The sequence below is a fragment of the Chiloscyllium plagiosum genome, unplaced genomic scaffold (genome assembly GCF_037043375.1).
Source record: "Chiloscyllium plagiosum isolate Xiang-an unplaced genomic scaffold, Cpla_swu_hap1 HiC_scaffold_15, whole genome shotgun sequence".
In the NCBI taxonomy this organism is placed as follows: Eukaryota; Metazoa; Chordata; class Chondrichthyes; order Orectolobiformes; family Hemiscylliidae; genus Chiloscyllium; species Chiloscyllium plagiosum.
The window spans coordinates 110,389-129,081 of NW_028270153.1; the positions used below are offsets into that span (position 1 = coordinate 110,389).

At 42.1% G+C, this 18,693-nt stretch overlaps 1 protein-coding gene across 1 annotated transcript in view; it reads left to right on the forward strand.

Moving 5' to 3' along the window:
- ahcy (adenosylhomocysteinase) overlaps nt 1-648 on the forward strand; it is a 102,450-nt gene extending 101,802 nt beyond the window's left edge. The window contains exon 9 of the mRNA XM_043710997.2: nt 316-648. Within this exon, the coding sequence (XP_043566932.1) occupies nt 316-447 (132 nt within the window). The 3' untranslated portion in view covers nt 448-648. The remainder of the gene's footprint in view (nt 1-315) is intronic.
- The last annotated feature ends 18,045 nt before the right edge of the window (nt 649-18,693 follow it).

Sequence of the window (18,693 nt, forward strand, 5' to 3'; positions counted from 1 at the left end):
TAACATTGTCACTTTTCTGATTGAGGGCACAATTTATGGGTTAGAGCCTTTGAAACATCATTATTCTTCTATTCCTGTAATTCTGCTTTCATATACATCCTACATCTCCTTGTCCATCTTTGGCAGAGTACCAGCTGCCTTAGTCCTACTTCCCATTTTCACTCTTATTACCTCAACACACAATAAATTTGTGACTACCTTGCAATTGTTGTGTGCAATGTTTTCTCCTGAGACATCCATATTTCTATTATAAACTTCATTGTAAAAGATTGCACTAGCTGTGTTGTCTTAACGTTTACATTTTGTTTTTTCCAGCTGGATGAAGCTGTGGCAGCTGCACACTTAGAGAAACTGGGAGTGAAATTAACCAAACTAACATCAGATCAGGCATCTTACCTTGGAATTCCTCAAGATGGGCCTTTTAAACCAGACCATTACAGATACTGAACATTCTACTGAATTCAAAGAAAACCAAAGCACAGCAACATTCCTCTGAAGGATTTGTTTTGTTGGCATCTGTAATGGTTCTTACAAAGTCCTGCAAAAATTTATTGTTCTGCTGTTAAGCAGTTGTGGTCATTCAATCACCAAAGCATCTTAATTTTGTATCTGTATTGATATTGAAATAAAATCTTTAAAAATGTTAAATTTAGTCAATTAGTTTAAAATATAGGTTTAATCAAGTAATTGGGTAAGACACTTATCTTTAAATGTTTATATTTAACTATTCATTTTGGAATTAATCATGAAAGACTCCAGTTGCCACTAGCAGGAAAAGGATATACCTGAAAAAGGGCATGCTCTATCAAGTTAGTACTTAGAGAAAGCAAAAGGTATCAATGATAGTTTAATTATTGAAATGAAGGTTAGGAAAGTTGCATGATAACATCATCCACAGGCATGAAAATATGTTGACTATAGGAGGAATGTCCAAATTATAAGAGATGGCAAAGAGCCTTATCATTCATATACCATTAGAAACCAGAATTAGACAGCACTAGGACAAATGAAACATAATTACTTTAAAGAAACAATTTTCAAGATGTAAAGAATGAGATGAAAGGGGAGTAAACTAACTAGATAAAAAGCCAGTTTCATACAGAAATCTTCAATGCTTAAGGAAAGATATTAAATGATGGAGCATCACATGAAAGAGGGGATGATCTAGATGGGATGATCTTTGGAGGATCAGTGTGAGCTCAATGGACCGAATGGTCACCTTCCACACTACAGGCATTCTGAGTAGACAATTCAGACCCTCAAGCCTGCCTACTATTCTGTAAGATCATGGCTGATCAGCCCTAAGCCTCACCACTCTTTTGTGCCATTCCTCTCAGCTCCTCTTGTTCAATAATTTATCTACCTCCTGTTTAAATATGGTAGTTCAACCTCCATAACTCACTGGGGTAGAGAATGCCAGACATTCATGACTCCCCAAAAGAAGAAATTCCTTTGCATTTTTGCTACAGAGTAAGAGGATGTGCATTTAAAACTAGTCCTTTGTTTTAGATACAAGTGAAACCAACATCACAACATCTACCCATCAAGGCCCCCCTCTGACTTCATCCCGATGTGAAGATTTATCTATTTTTAAGACTGCCTGACCACTCAGACCTCTCTTTTGTTTATGCTCAGTTCAGTAAGTATAGCATAGTCCTTCTCCCTGGTTTCCATACCCCCATCGTCTCTATCACTAATGAACCCTCTTTACAACATGGGATAAACCCCTCTGGTAATTTAAACCAGCAACGCAGAAAAGATTCACCTTGTGCTGTAATTTTTCAATTCAAGAGGCAAAGAGCTATCCCAGAGGTCACTAGTTAAATTAAAATTAACCACTTTTATTCTTTAAGTCCAACAGAGAATATTAACCAAAAACTGTTTACAACTCCTCTCCTTTAAACCTATCTTTTACCCCCACTCTACAATACGGGTCCAATTTTTTTTTTAAAAAATCCCGATTAAGATTTACAAAAAAATCCTTTCAAAAATAGTCAGCTTTGCCAATTCTCCTTTTTAGATTTTCCTCTGTAGATTCTCTCCAGCTTGGCCTCTATGTTCTGCTGTGCAAACTCCTTCCCCAGACAGGTATCTTTCAATGAGCTCTTGAGGCAGCAGTATCTGTGGCAGTTCTCTCTTCACTGTTCCAAAATGTCCGGTTTTATACCCCAAAACATTGGATCGTTTCATTGGTTTTACTATAATCAAAATACTAAATTCAAACTTGATTGGAGTTTGGTATCTTTGGGCATAATTTAAACTAATTGGCCGAATTTGAATTTATTTTTGTCACATGGCAACCCATCTACTGCTAGCTGTTTTATTCAAATGTTACATTGTTACCTTGTTCAGAACACTGCTGTGTCAGGCAGAATTTCAAGATTTTCAACTCTCAAACATACAGTACCTCTACACCTTCATAACAACACACCCCTTAAGAAAAAAGGAACCATTGTAATGAAAAGATGGCTTCATTTTTTTCATCTACTCCTTAACCACAGTATTGTGACATATGACTTTAAGTTCATGTTAACTTCTTCCCATGTAAATATAACAATGAATAGATATCAATCTTTTTACACTTTGTCAGTTAACTCCATGATAACGCATCTGTGATCACTTTCTTACGAGCCACAAAATGTATGATATGTAAATTAAAAGTCTAACATAAGACTCCAAGGAAATAGTCACATGTTCCAGTCTTTAAAGCATTCCAAAAATGTAAGAGGATTGTGATCCATGTACACCATCTCAGACACATTGTTTGTGACGTACACATTAAATATTGTAAGGCCTCTACCGAACTCGATCATTCTTTTTTAATCGTGGAATATTTCCTCTGCTGGATGTTGAATTTCTTCAAAAAGTGACCAACTAGCAGTTCGCCCTCATCATCATCCTCCTGTAAGGAGTACAGCTCCAACTCCTATGTCACTAGCATCGATGGCAACTTTAAAAGGTCTTGAAAAGTTTGGTGTAGCTAAAACTGGTGCAGTAGTTAATATTGCTTTCAAACGGTCAAATGCCTCCTAGCATTGTTCTGTCCACCAAAACTTTATATTCTTCTGCAAATCGGTTGATGGTGCCACTACGCTGCTGAAGTTTGGAACTAACTTCTGATAGAATCCGCTTAGTCCTAAGAATCAAAGCACCTCTTTCTTTGAGGTTGACTGGAAATTCCTCCATAGCCTTCGTCTTTGTGTTCCATGGGGTCAACCTTCCATGACCAATGTTATGTCCCAAGAATGTCACCTCTACTTTCCCAAATTCAGTTTTGTTTAAGTTTATTATTAATTTTGCTTCTTGTAGTCATTCAAAGAGCTCTGCCAACTGTACCATGTGATCTTTCCAGGACTTACTAAAGATCCCCACATCGTCCAAATAGACTGCACAGTTTGTTAACCAAGCTACAACTCTGTTCCTGAGTCTTTAGAATGCGGCAGGTGCATTCTTCTTTCCAAAAGGCATCACTTTAAATTGATATAGTCCATTTGGGGTTGCAAATTGGCTTGTCCAACTTTTTTGATGCAGTCCTCCAATCTTGGAATTGGATTTGAGTCTGATTCTGTAACTGTGTTAACCTTCCAATAATCCATGCAGAATTGTTGAGCCCGTCTGGTTTGCGAATTAAGATGATCGGCGAACTCCACTGACTCAATTCGATGATATCATCGTCAAGCATAGCCTCCACCTCCATCTGGATCTGTCTGGCTTTGAAAGGATTAAGTCCATAAGACATAGGAGTGGAAGTCAGGCCATTCGGCCCATCGAGTCCACTCTGCCATTCAATCATGGCTGATGCGCATTTCAGCTCCACTTACCAGCGTTCTCCCCGTAGCCCTTAATTCCTCTAGACAACAAGAATCTATCAATCTCAGCCTTGAAGACATTTAGCGTCCTGGCTTCCACTGCACTCCGTGGCAATGAATTCCACAGGCCCACCACTCTCTGGCTGAAGAAATGTCTCCGCATTTCTGTTCTGAAATGACCCCCTCTAATTCTAAGGCTGTGTCTACGGGTCCTAGTCTCCTCGTTTAACTGAAACAATTTCCTAGCATCCACCTTTTCCAAGCCATGTATTATTTTGTACGTCTCTATTAAGTCTCCCCTTAATCTTCTAAACTCCAACGAATACAATCCCAGTATCCTCAGCCGTTCCTCATATGTTAGACCTGTCATTCCAGGGATCATCCGTATGAATCTCCGCTGGACACGTTCCAGTGCCAGTATGTCCTTCCTGAAGTGTGGGGACCAAAACTGAACACAGTACTCCAAATGGGGCCTAACCAGAGCTTTATAAAGTCTTAGTAGTACATCTCTGCTTTTATATTCCAACCCTCTTGAGATAAGAGACAACATTGCATTCGCTTTCTTAATCACGGACTCAACCTGCATGTTTACCTTTAGAGAATCCTCGACTAGCACTCCCAGATCCCTTTGTGCTTTGGCTTTATTAATTTTCTCACCATTTAGAAAGTTGTCTATGCTTTTATTCTTTTTGCCAAAGTGCAAGACCTCGCACTTGCTCACGTTAAATTCCATCAGCCATTTCCTGGACCACTCTCCCAACCTGTCTAGATCCTTCTGTAGCCTCCCCACTTCCTCAGTACTACCTGCCTGTCCACCTAACTTCGTATCATCGGCAAACTTCGCTAGAATGCCCCCGGTTCCCTCATCCAAATCATTAATACATAATGCGAACAGCTGTGGCCCCAGGACCGAACCCTGCATGACACCGCTCGTCACTGGCTGCCATTCTGAAAAAGAACCTTTTATCCCAACCTTTTATGCCTTCTGTTAGACAACCAATCCTCAATCCATCCCAGCAGCTCACCTCGAACACCATGGGCCCTCACCTTGCTCAACAGCCTCCCGTGTGGCACCTTATCAAAGGCCTTTTGAAAGTCTAGATAGACCACATCCACTGGGTTTCCCTGGTCTAACCTACTTGTTACCTCTTCAAAAAATTCCAACAGGTTTGTCAGGCATGACCTCCCTTTACTAAATCCATGTTGACTTGTTCTAATCAGACTCTGCTCTTCCAAGAATTTAGAAACCTCATCCTTAATGATGGATTCTAGAATTTTACCAACAACCGAGGTTAAGCTGATTGGCCTATAATTTTCCATCTTTTGCCTTGATCCTTTCTTGAACAAGTGGGTTACAACAGCCATCTTCCAATCATCCGGGACCTTTCCTGACTCCAGTGACTCTTGAAAGATCTCAACCAATGCCTCTGCTATTTCCTCAGCCACCTCTCTCAGAACTCTAGGGTGTATCCCATCGGGGCCAGGAGATTTATCAATTTTAAGACTTTTTAACTTTTCTAGCACTATCTCTTTCGTAATGGCAACCATACTCAACTCAGCCCCGTGACACCCTTTAATTTTTGGGATATTGCTCATGTCTTCCACTGTGAAAACTGACGCAAAGTACTTGTTAAATTCTCCTGCTATTTCCTTATCTCCCATCACTAGGCTCCCTGCATCAGTTTCAAGTGGCCCAATGTCTACTTTTGCCTGTCGTTTGTTTCTTATGTACTGAAAGAAACTTTTACTATTATTTCTAATATTACTGGCTAGCCTACCTTCATATTTGATCCTCTCATTTCTTATTACACTCTTTGTTATCCTCTGTTTGCTTTTGTATCCTTCCCAATCTTCTGATGTCCCACTGTTCTTAGCCACTTTATAGGATCTCTCTTTTTCTTTAATACATTTCCTGACTTCCTTTGTCTAATCCCTCCCCGGTTAATCTTTCTTTTCTTGGGAATGAACCTCTGTACAGTGTCCTCAATTATATCTACAAACTCCTGCCATTTTTGCTCTACTGTCTTCCCGGTTAGCCTCTGCTTCCAGTCTATTTTAGTCAGTTCCTCTCTCATGCCCTCATAATTACCTTTATTCAACTGTAACACCATTACATCCGATTTTGCCTTCTCCCTTTCAAACTCCAGACTGAACTCTACCATATTATGGTCGCTACTTCCTAAGGGTTCCCTTACTTTAAGATCTTTTATAGAGTCTGGTTCATTGCAAAGCACTAGGTCCAGAATAGCCTGCTCTCTTGTGGGCTCCATGACAAGCTGTTCCAAAAAGCCATCCTGTAAGCATTCCATGAATTCCCTTTCTTTAGATCCACTAGCAACATTATTTACCCAGTCCACCTGCATATTGAAGTCTCCCATGATCAATGTAACCTTGCCTTTCTGACATGCCTTCTCTATTTCCCGGTACATGTTGCGTCCCTGGTCCTGACCACTGTTAGGAGGTCTATACACAACTCCAATTATGTTTTTTTTGCCTTTGTGGTTCCTCAATTCCACCCACACAGACTCCACATCATCCGACGCTATGTCATTCAATACCATAGATTTAATTTTGTTCTTAACTAACAAGGCAACCCCACACCCTCTGCCCACCTCTCTGTCTTTTCGATAAGTTGAAAAACCATGGAGGTTTAACTGCCAGTCCTGACCCCCCTGTAACCAAGTCTCTGTGATGCCTACTACATCATAATCATTCACTATTATCTGTGCCATTAGTTCATCGGCTTTGTTATGAATGCTACGAGCATTCAGGTAAAGTGCCTTAATGCTAACTTCCTTATCATTAGAGATGTTGGAAGTCATATGTCCTAAGTTATCCTTGCTTTTTACTGTATTCTCAGTCTGCCTCAATTTTAAATCTGCCTGGAAACATGCTATCCTGCTGCTTATCTTGCCATTTACCTCCATACTCCCTGTCGCTTTCACTTTCCCTTCCCCCCCAACTCAGAAGTTTAAAGTCCTACTGACCACCCTATTTATCCTCTTCGCTAGAACATTGGTACCTGATCGGTTCAGGTGGAGACCGTCCCAACGGTACAGATCCCCCCTGTTCCAAAACTGATGCCAATGCCCCATGAAGTGGAATCCCTCTTTCCCACACCAATCCCTTAGCCACGTGTTTACTTGCCTAATTTTCTTGTCCCTATGCCAATTGGCACGTGGCTCGGGCAGTAATCCGGAGATTATGACCCTTGAGGACCTGTGCTTCAATTTCCTGCCTAGTGCTTCGTAATGCCCAAACAGGTCCTCCACCCTAGTCTTGCCTATGTTGTTGGTACCAACGTGGACCACAACAACTGGATCCTCCCCCTCCCGCTCCAATATCCTTTCAAGTCAATAGGGGGGGGTGTTTTATCGGAGCAGTATTCCCTACGTCTACGTCTACGTCTACTTCATGTACAATAGCATTAGTCCTCCCCATCTGAATCTTACAGCTGTCCTTATGCTGCAGTAACAAACCTTTCAACTGCGTTCTGTGCTCCTGAGACAGATATTTTGCTAACCTATCCCACTCCCCGAGAATTTCTTCATTTTTAAAATCTATTTTGAGGCAATCATCTGGATTTGATTCGTCACTGCGGGGCAGTAACTGACAAAAGCTAAAATAAAAGCAAATTAATGTGGATGCTGAAATCTGAAACCAAAAAATGCTGGAAAATCTCAGCAGGTCTGGCAGTATCTGTAAGGAGAGAAAAGAGCTGACATTTCAAGTCTAACTGACCCTTTGTCAAAGCCAAAAAAAAGGAGGAATAGGTATTTATACTCGGCTGAGAGAAGGGCTTATGCCCGAAACGTCAATTCTCCTGTTCCTTGGATGCTGCCTGATCTGCTGCGCTTTTCCAGCAACACATTTTCAGCTCTGATCTCCAGCATCTGCAGTCCTCACTTTCTCCTGAGAGAAGGTGAGCTATGGCTCCAGAAGCAAGGGTAGCAATAACGAGGTGATAATGACAGTGCATAGAGAGATGATAAGGAGATTAGGAGCTGTGAATGACCACGGTTGAAGCCAGTGCTATGTGACAAATTATGGGGGAGATGGGTGGAGCAGAGGCAAAATGGAAAACAGAAGGGTAGCAAAGGGGGAAGAGGAGAGGAAAAAAGTGATGAGAGAGTGGGGAGTGAGAGAAAGAGAGACAATCAAGAAATAAGAGGTACAGAACAGTGAAAACATTTTTTAAAAAAGATAAATAAAATAAATGAAATAAAATTGCGGAGCAGAATGAAAACAGAGGGATAATCATCTGAAGTTGTTGAATTCAATGTTGAGACTGGCAGGCTGTAACGTGCCTAGTCGGAAGATGAGATGCTGTTCCTCTGGTTTGCGTTGAGCTTCACTGGAACATTGCAGCAGGTAAAGGATAGACATGTGGGTATGGGAGCAGGATTGGGTGTTGAAGTGGCAAGCCACGGGAAGGTCCGGGACCTGATTGCATACAGATCGAAGGTGCTCAGCAAAGCAATCACCCAGTCGGCGTTTTGTCTCTCCGATATAGAGGAGACCACACTGGAAGCAACGAATGCAATAGACCAAATTGAAAGAGGTACAAGTGTTTGGGGCCTTGGAAAGTGAGCATGGAAGAGGTAAAGGGACACGTGTTGCACCTTCTGCGATTGCATGGGAAGGTGCCGTGTGTGATGGGAGAGGTGTTAGGTGTGATGGGAGAGGTGTTAGGTATGATGGGAAGGTGCCGTGTGTGATGGGAGGTGCCGGGTGTGATGGGAAGGTGCAATGTGTGATGGGAGAGGTGTTAGGTGTGATGGGAGAGGTGCTGGGTCTGATGGGAAGGTGCCGTGTGTGATGGGAGAGGTGTTAGGTGTGATGGGAAGGTGCCGTGTGTGATGGGAGAGGTGTTAGGTGTGATAGAGGAGTGGACTAGGTTGTCCTGGAGGGAACGATCTCTGCGGAATGCAGACAGGGGGACACACCTAAGATGTGTTTAGTGGTGGCGTCGTGTTGGAGTTGGCAAAAATGGCGGAGGATTATTCTTTGCATTTGAAGGCTGGTGGGGTGAAACGTGAGAACAAGAGGGACCCTATCCTTGTTCTGGGAGGGGAGGGAGAGCGTGAGGGTCGTGGCGTGGGAGATGGACCGCACGCTGTCGAGAGCCCTGTCAACAACTGTAGGTGGGAAGCCACAGTTGGAGGAGAAGGAGCACATATTAAGAGCACCACTTTGGAAAGTGGCCTCATCAGAACAAATGCAGCGGAGGCGAAGGAACCAAGAGAAAGGGGTAGAGTCCTTACAGGACGTAGGGTGAGAAGAGCTGTAGTCCAGATAGCTGTGGGAGTCAGTGGGTTTGTAATGGATATTAGTGGATAGATTATTGCCAGAAATGGAGACAGAAAGGTCAAGGAAAGGAAGGCAAGTGTCAGAGATGGGCGGCGGTGGCACAGTGGTTAGCACTGCTGCCTCACAGCGCCAGAGACCCGGGTTCAATTCCCGCCTCAGGCGACTGACTGTGTGGAGTTTGCACGTTCTCCCCGTGTCTGCGTGGGTTTCCTCCGGGTGCTCCGGTTTCCTCCCACAGTCCAAAGATGTGCAGGTCAGGTGAACTGGCCATGCTAAATTGCCCGTAGTGTTAGGTATGGGGTAAATATAGGGGTATGGGTGGGTTGTGCTTCGGCGGGTCGGTGTGGACTTGTTGGGCCGAAGGGCCTGTTTCCACACTGTAATGTAATGTAATGTAAAAAAAAATGTAGATGGACCAGGTGAAGGTGATGGAGTTTATGAATTTTTCCAGGTCAGGACGAAAGCCTGTCTCTGAGTCTTTATCTGCCACCTGCTTCATTCTATACTGTGCCCTCTTTAGGTGCTGTTTAGCGAATTTACCTACTCTATTTAATCTCTCTCTCACCTCTGAAACATAATCTAAGGGTGAGATCTCTGACTTTGGTCCTGTCAATTTTTCTTTAATTAATTCAAAAAGGCCTTTTACTTCATGCTCGACTATTAACTCGAAGGGAGTGAACTGAGTAGATTCATTTGGGGCATCTCTAATGGCAAAAAATACAAATGGGATACCTTTATCCCATTCAGATAATCCTGACAAGATGTACTCAACATGATCTTGAAGGTCTGACGCTACTTTTCTAAAACTCCCTGGGATTCGGAATGATACACACTGGATTTAAAATGCTGTATAATCTAAACTATCCATAACCACCTTAAACAGCCGAGCAGTAAAATTTGACCCTTGGTCCGACTAAATCTCTCTAGGTAGCCCATACCATGTGAAGAAAGCTACTAACTCCTCTACTAGGAGTGCAGGAGGTAGGGTTTCAAGTACTTGGATAATTGGGGCTCATTCTGGGGAAGGTGGGACCTCTACAAGATGGTCTTCACCTGAACCAGAGGGGTACTAATATCCAGGGTGGGAAATTTGCTGGTGCTAATTGGGTGGGTTTAAACTTGCTCAGCAGTGGGGTGGGATGGGAACCTGAGATGTACAAGAGGACATGGATAGGATTTCATGGTCACAGGAATGTGTTGGCAGACAGCAAGCTGGTTTGAAGTGTGTCTACTTCAACGCCAGAAGTATCCGAAATAAGGTAGGTGAGCTTGCAGCATGGATAGGTACCTGAGACTTTGATGTTGTGGCCATTTTGGAGACATGGATAGAGCAGGGTCAGGAATGGATGTTGCAGATTCCAGGGTTTAGATCTTTCATTAAGAACAGGGAAGGCGGTAAAAGAGGAGGAAGTGTGGCCTTGTTAGTCAAGGATAGTATAATGGTGCCTGAAAGAACTTTTGACGAACATTCGTCTACTGAGGTAGTGTGGGCTGAGGTTAGAAACAGGAGAGGAGAGGTCACACTGCTTGGAGGTTTTTTTTATAGGTCTCTGCAGAGTTCCAGGGATGTGGAGGAGAGGATTGGCAAAATGATTTCTGGGTAGGAGTGAAAGAAACAGGGTGGTAATTATGGGGGATTTTAACTTCCCCAACATTGACTGGAAGTGCTATAACTCAAGTACATCAGATGGATCCATTTTTGTCCAATGTGTGCAGGAGAGTTTCCTGACACAGTATGTTGAAGGGCCGACAAGAGGGGAGGCCACGCTGGCTCTATAGTGCTTGGTAATGAATCGGGCCAGGTGTTTGATTTTGTGGTAGGTGAGCACTTTGGAGAGAGTGATCATAATTCGGTTATGTTTAGCAATGGAAAGGGATAGGTACATGCCAATGGGCAAGACTTATTGATGAGGCAAGGGCAATTATAATGCGATTAGACAAGACTTTAGGATGCATTGAATGGGATAGCAAAATGCAGGGGATGGGGACAATCAAAATGTGGAGCTAGTTTAAGGAACTGATAGTACATGTCCTTGATAGGTATATTCCTGTCAGGCAGGGAGGAAGTGATAAGGTAAGGGAACTGTGGTTAACTACAAAAATTGCATCTCTTGTTAGGTGGAAGAAGGAAACTTAAGTGACGATGAGATGAGATGGTTCAGATGAGGCAATGGAGAGTTACAGATTATCTGGGAAGGATTTAATGAGAGAGTTAAGAAGAGCAAAGAGAAAAAATGAGCAGTCTTTAGCATATAGAATAAAGGAGACCCCCCCCCCCCCCCACCCCCGCCCCCAGAAAGCTTTCTTTAGGTATGTGAGGAATAAAAGGATGACTAGAGTAGGAATAGGGTGAGTCAAAGATAGAAGTAGGAAGTTGTATGCAGACCCTATGGAGATCAGAGAGGTGCTAAACGGTTTTCACTCCTTTTCTCAGGAAAAGGAGAATATTGTAGAGGAGAAGAATGAGATATGGGATATTAGCCTAGAAATGATTGAGGTTATTAAGGGGGAGGTGTTATCAATTCTAGAAGGAGTGAAAGTAGACAAGTCCCCTGGTCGAATGGGATTTATCTGAGGATTCTCTGGGAAGCTAGGGAGGAGATGGCAGAGACTTTGGCTTTGATCTTTGAATCATCATTGTCTACAGGTTTAGTACCAGAGGACTGGAGGATTGCAGATGTTGTGCCCTTGTTCAAGAAGGGCAGTAGAGATGACCCAGGTAATTATAGACCAGTGAGCCTTACGTCTGTTGTAGGAAAAGTTTTGGAAAGAATTATAAGAGATAGGTTTTATAATCATCTAGCAAGCAACAATTTGATTTCAGATAGTCAACATAGTTTTGTGAAGGGCAGGTCTTGTCTCACAAAACTCAGTGAGTTTTTTGAGAAGGTGACCAAGCATGTGGAGCAATTGACGTGGCGTACATGGACTTCAGTAAAGCCTTTGATAAGGTTCCACATGGTAGGCTGTTGGAGAAAATGCAGAGGCATGGGATTTAGGGTGATTTAGCACTTTGGATTAGAAACTGGCTTTCTGTAAGAAGGCAGCGAGTAATGGTTTATGGAAAATATTCAGCCTGGAGTCCAGTTACTAGTGGTATGCCACAAGGATCTGTTTTGGGACCACTGCTGTTTGTCATTTTTATAAATTATTTAGACACAGGCACAGGTGGATGGGTTAGTAAGTTTGCAGGTGATACTAAAGTCGGTAGTGTGGTGGACAGTGTGGAAGAATATTGCAGATTGCAGGGGACTTGGATTTTTCCTGCTCCTCGGATGCTGCCTGAACTGCTGTGCTTTTCCAGCACCACTCTAATCCATAAACTGCAGAATTGGGCTGAGAGGTGGCAAATGGAGTTCAATGCAGCTAAATGTGAGATGATGCACTTTGGGAAGAATGACAGGAAGGCAGAATACTGAGTCAGTGGAAAGATTCTTGGTAGTGTGGATGTGCAGAGGGATCTTGGAGTCCATGTACATAGATCCCTGAAAAAGTTGCCGCCCAGGTTGATAGTGCTGTTAAGAAGGCATACAGTGTGTTTGGTTTTATTGGTTGAGGGATTGAGTTCCGGAGCCATAATGTCATGCTGCAAAATGCTATGTGTACAGTTCTGGTTGCCCCATTACAGGAAGGATGTGGAAGCAGTGGAAAAGGTGCAGAGGAGATTTACCAGGATGTTGCCTGGTCTGGAGGGAAGATCTTATGAGGAAAGGCTGAGAGACTTGGATCTGTTCTCAGTGGAAAGACGAATGCTAAGAGAGGATTTGATAGAGACATACAAGATGATCAGACGATTAGATAGGGTAGACAGTGAAAGTCTTTTTCCTAGGATGATGACGTCAGCTTGTATGAGGGGGCATAACTACAAATTGAGGGGTGATAGGTTTAAGACAGATGTCAGAGGCAGGTTCTTTACTCAGAGAGTGGTAAGGGTGTGGAATGCCCTGCCTGCCAATGTAGTTAACTCAGCCACATTAGGGAGATTTAAACAATCCTTGGATAAGCACTTGGATGATGATGGGATAGTGTAGGGGGATGAGCTTAAATTAGTTCACAGGTCAGTGCCTGTGAAATAATTTAAGGGCCTGTTCTGCGCTGTATTGTTCTATGTTCTATGTAATGAGGGACGGGCCGAGATGGAGTCCTTTTTCAAGGATTTGGAGCTCCCGGGCATGAGCCCTGAGCTAGAGTTTTTTCTCAATGTCTCCTTACCAGAGCACGAGGTGCTGTGAAGCAGCTTCAGAGTGGAAAGGCATTGGTCCTGATGGACTTTCCAGTGAATCCTATAAGGAATTTATAAAAATATTGTCAGGCCCGATGCTCAATATGTTCAATGACTCATACAGTCATGTCTCCCACCATCTCTGAGAGAGGCCAATATTTTGCTTGTTCTTAAAAAAGGGAAGATCCTGGAGGACTGTGCTTCGTACAGGCCCATTTCACTCTTAAATGTGGACTTCAAAATTGTCTCTAAGACTCTTGCTGAGGCTGAGGACCAGAAGCCACTTAATATGATTCAAGCGTATCAACAACAGTCAATACATGGATCGGTGATGGGAGGAACTTCCGGTCTCAAGATTGGGTCGGATAGCTTTTATTAAGATGAACATTCTCCCCCGTTTGTTGCACCCTATATGGATGTTACCCCGATTTTCGATAAGCAAACATTCAGGAAACTGATTGACTGGTTCAACACTTTTATTTGGCATCATAAGCAGTCCCTTATTAAATTAACTAAACTGCAATTTGCCTCACAGATTGGGGGGAGTGGATCTCCCAGACATTAAAAACTATCAACTATGCTCACTTTTATCTTACATGAGTGATTGGGCTTGTGGGGACCCTCTTTCAATATGGTTAGATATCAAAACCTCTCAGGCAGGGTGCTCCCTTACTAGCTTGCTCTTTTTGGACAAAGTGAGGACAGTTAGGGAACATTGCCATAACCCAATAGTTATCAATACTGTTAAAGCATAGAGGGCAATTCACCAGAGGGAAGGCAATAATGGCAAAACATCTCTTACACCTATAGTGGGTATGCTGGGGTTTCAACCAGGGATGATAGATTCAGGATTCAAACATTGGGCAGCTAGAGATGTGTCTTGCATGGGCGATTTATTTGAGGGAAACAGAATGATGTTCTTTGATCAGTTAACACAGAAATATGAGTTATCTAACAGGGACCTTTTTCATTTTTTCAAGTTAGGGATTGTATTTAAAAAAAGGCTACAGGATTCCTGAAAAGGGCTCATGCCCGAAACATCGATTCTCCTGCTCCTTGGATGCTGCCTGACCTGCTGCGCTTTTCCAGCAACACATTTTCAGCAGTTGAAGATTCTCCACAGGGTCCACTTGGCTCCAGATTGTTTGTTAAAATTTAAACTGGGGTATCTTCAACATGTCCCAAGTGCAAAGTTGGTACCGGTACTCTTACTCATTGGCTCTGGTCCTTTGGTAGGCTTCAAACATACTGGAATGCTGTGGCGGGTACAATGGAGGGAATTTTGGGTTTAAGGGTGGAGAAGGACCCGATCTCTCTTCTTCTTGGCCTGCCTAGTGTGTTCCCTATAGTTGCCCATAGGAAAAAGCTTTTCCAAATCCTCTGTTCTTGCGCAACAAAGAATATCTTGTTAGGTTGGGTATCCAAAAATCCCCAGGGCCTATTGGGTTGGTGGAAGATTGTTATGGAGCATATTCCCTTGGATTTTCTCACAAGTATCGTACACCACAAGACTGAGAATTTCTATAAGACATGGCAACCCTTTTTGGAATACCTGGACATAGATTTGTCTGCCACACTAATAAGGGCTTTTATATAGCCTTAACAATTGTGCTTTTTGAGTCCAATATCCAAAGTTTGTGAGAAGATTTGTAGCTCGGGTGCTCGTTGCTGTGGTTCTGTTCGCCGAGCTGGAAATTTTTGTTGCAAACGTTTCGTCCCCTGTCTAGGTGACATCCTCATGCTTGGGAGCCTCCTACTAGCTATCCCTAGTAGCCACACACGTAGACGACAAGCAACATGAATTTGACTGGGACAACATTACCATTATAGGGCAAGCGGAACAAAGAACAGCCAGGGAATTCCTAGAAGCATGGCACTCATCCACAAACTCCATCAACAAACACATCGACCTGGACCCAATATACCGGCCACTACAGCGGACAGCTGAAACTGACAACCGGAAGCAGCAGGGACAGGCCACTATAAATGCCGGAGGAAACACCACAGAAGCGCTTCACAGGAGGCTCCCAAGCACTGAGGATGTCACCTAGACAGGGGACGAAACGTTTGCAACAAGAATTTCCAGCTCGGCGAACAGAACCACAGCAGTCCAATATCCAGAGGGGGGAACTGCGAACGTATGAATATGTGAAAACTAATACTTTTGATATTCAAGAGTGTTTTGTTTGGCTGAGCTGAGTTATTATTATTTATTTTATTATTTATTAGTTTGTTGGTTATTATTTATTTAGTTAAGTAGTTAGTTGAGTTTGTTTTTACTATACATATACATTTGTACATGAGGGCGATTTGGGTTTTTTACATTTTTTGGTGTTCTTTCTTTGTATTGTTTTGAATTGTATTGTTTGTATTTGTTGTAATATTTAAAAAATCTATATTTTCAATAAAAATATATTTTAAAAAACAATTATTTTAGTACTTTATTTATTTTCTCTTTTTATATTATTTATTTACCATTAAACCAGTTTCTGTATTATTTTAAACTTTAGGAATAAAATAGGCATTAATCAATTCCCAGATACTCAACAAATGAGTTTTTTTTCCCTTATAGTAGAGTAAAAACATCATTTCCTAACTTTACACATTAAGTTCATGTTAAATAGAAAAGAAAACATATTTCAAAATTTAAAACTGTTATACCAACCTCAAGTGTGAAAAGAGAAATACATTCTCTCCTCGATTTGGTTGTAAATAACACAACAAAGACGGCACAATGACTCAGTGGTTATCACTGCTGCCGCACAGCACCAGAGACCTGGGTTCGATTCCAGCCTCGGGTAACTGTCTGCGTGGGTTTGCTCCGGTTTCCTCCCACCGTCCAAAGTTGTGCAGGTCAGGTGAATTGGTCATGCTAAATTGCCCATAGTGTTAGGTGTATTAGTCAGAGGGCAATTGATCTGGGTGGGTTACTCTTCGGAGGGTTGGTGTGGACTTGTTGGGCCGAAGGGCCTGTTTCCACAGCAAAAAAATACAGCAAGTAATGAGGAAGGTGAATAGCTGTTATAGCAAGGAAATTAAAGGAAGGAAGTCTCAAGAAGGTAGATACTAAGAAGTTGTTTCGTCTGGCTGAGGAATCTAAAACACAGGTGCACAGCCTTAGCATCAGAAATCAACCAGTTTGGAGTGAGATGTGGCAAACTTTCTTCACTCAGAGACCAGCTCTTTGGATTTCTCTACCCTCAGAGGGTTGTGGATACTTCATCATGGAGAATATTCAAGACTGAAATAAATAGATTTTTGACCTGAGTGAATTGAGGCATATTATGGGGAGCAATTTGGAAGTTGAGATGAGGGAGTTGTGAACTAACAAAATAGTAGGGGGCCAGTCTGGTTCTGCTTCTATTTCTTATGGTACAGAACTTGCATGGCAGTCTGTAGTCCAAACATCAATTGTAAAGGGCAATTAGCTTTTTGCTGTTGAATCCCAATCACTGGAAATTACTTGCACCACTAACAAAGCAGGCTTCCAATATTTAATCCTGTGCTCAATTCAAATCCAAGAGTGAGCTATCATTAAAGCACACAAAGTCTCTAAGTTTCAATTGTTTGCATTGACAACCCTATCCTTCTAAATTTCAAAAAACTTAAACAAGTTATCTGTCTGAGTTTTATTATGCCATTTTACACATTTGATAAATACAGTTTTGAGATAAATACAGTTAAGGAATATAAAATCATTATCTTAAAAGGTATTCAATATAATGTGTCTGATCAAATACATCTAATTATTACGCTAGAAAAATGAATAGTTGATAGACATGAAACAAGACATTATAATTTCCAACAAAATTCTGTGAAACAGAAACACAGAAGTTCATAATTCAATATAGTTAACAATTAAAATATATTTATAAAAATCTAACAAATTACATAATTATGCCAAAATAAAATCACCTTTGATTTGTCAATATTGGAAAATGCATCAATTTTTATTGGGTCAAGAAGTGTTTTTAGTGAGTTGAGCTACAAATATATTTGAATTTTATCTCTCAGTTATCACATCATTGTGTTGGATACTTTAAGGTCACAATTACTTGTTACTCTCAAACAAAGCTGTTGCTGCAGTCTACAATACTGGCCTTCATTTGCTTGTTAGGGAAAACCAGCTGCTGTTCACATCACGCTGATTAATTAATTATAAGGAATACAAAGAAATCTTCAGTAACTGTACAGATTGTGAACAGATATAGTGAACACTCAAATACAGAACTGATACCGCTTTACTATTTCAATTCACGGTGTGCAAGGGTGAAGCACTTGGACTGGATCCAATCCCATTGAAGGAGTTTCAGCTCATTGCACAGCGGCGAAACACAGCAAACAGAAGCCCTTCAGCCCTCCACCATTCATCGTGATTGTGGCTGATCATACAACTCATTCTGCTTTGTCTGCTTTGTAGCTTTGTCTCTGTACTCTTTGATCCATTTACCTTATTTCTGTTCTAAATGGCCCACACTGGAGCCTGAAACTGTGACCCTGGTTCTGGACACCCTGGTCATCAGGAACATCATTCCTCCATTCATCCTATTTCTCAGAGTTTTTTAGGTTTCTAATTAAGACCCCTTCATTCATCTAAACTGAAGTGAATGTAGTCCTAATGCAGTGGAAAGCAATTCTGCTCTCAAGAAGTATCTTGCTCTTGGTTTTAAATTAATGAGAGAGTATTGAGAGGTGACTGATTTAGAGACCTTAATGAGGATGCACTGATCTCTTTATTCTGTATTAGTGCTTAACCAAAGCTGAGTAAATTACACTTCCCTTCAACTGTGTTCACAAAGATTTACTGGAAAAGCTTTACCTCTCAATGAAGTGAGAAAATGCCAGAGTTAGACACTAGGCTTGCTAACCTTTTCAATTTCATTATCATTTGCCACTGTTTCTAGACAGGGCTCTGACCATACAAAATTTGTTGCTAATAGCAGATGACAGTAGCACACTGTGACCTCATGCAGTGAATACAAAAAAAAGGTACAGACACAGGAAAGATTTCAGTCTCACTGCACTTGTCCAAAACATCTTGCAGATTCCAACATGGGCGGTAAACAGATGTCTGGCATGCACTATAAGTAGATTGCAAGTGCACTTGATAGGACCTGCACCCACCGCCCCGTGGCCCAACATTTCAACTCCCCCTCCCACTCTGACGAGGACTTGCAGGTCCTGGGCCTCCTCCACCGCTGCTTCCTTACCACCCGGAGGAAGAACACCTCATCTTCTGTCTCGGAACACTTCAACCCCAGGGCATCAATGTGGACTTCACCAGTTTCCTCATTTCCCCTCCCCCCACCTTACCTCAGTTCCAATCTTCCAGCTCAGCACTGTCCTCATGAC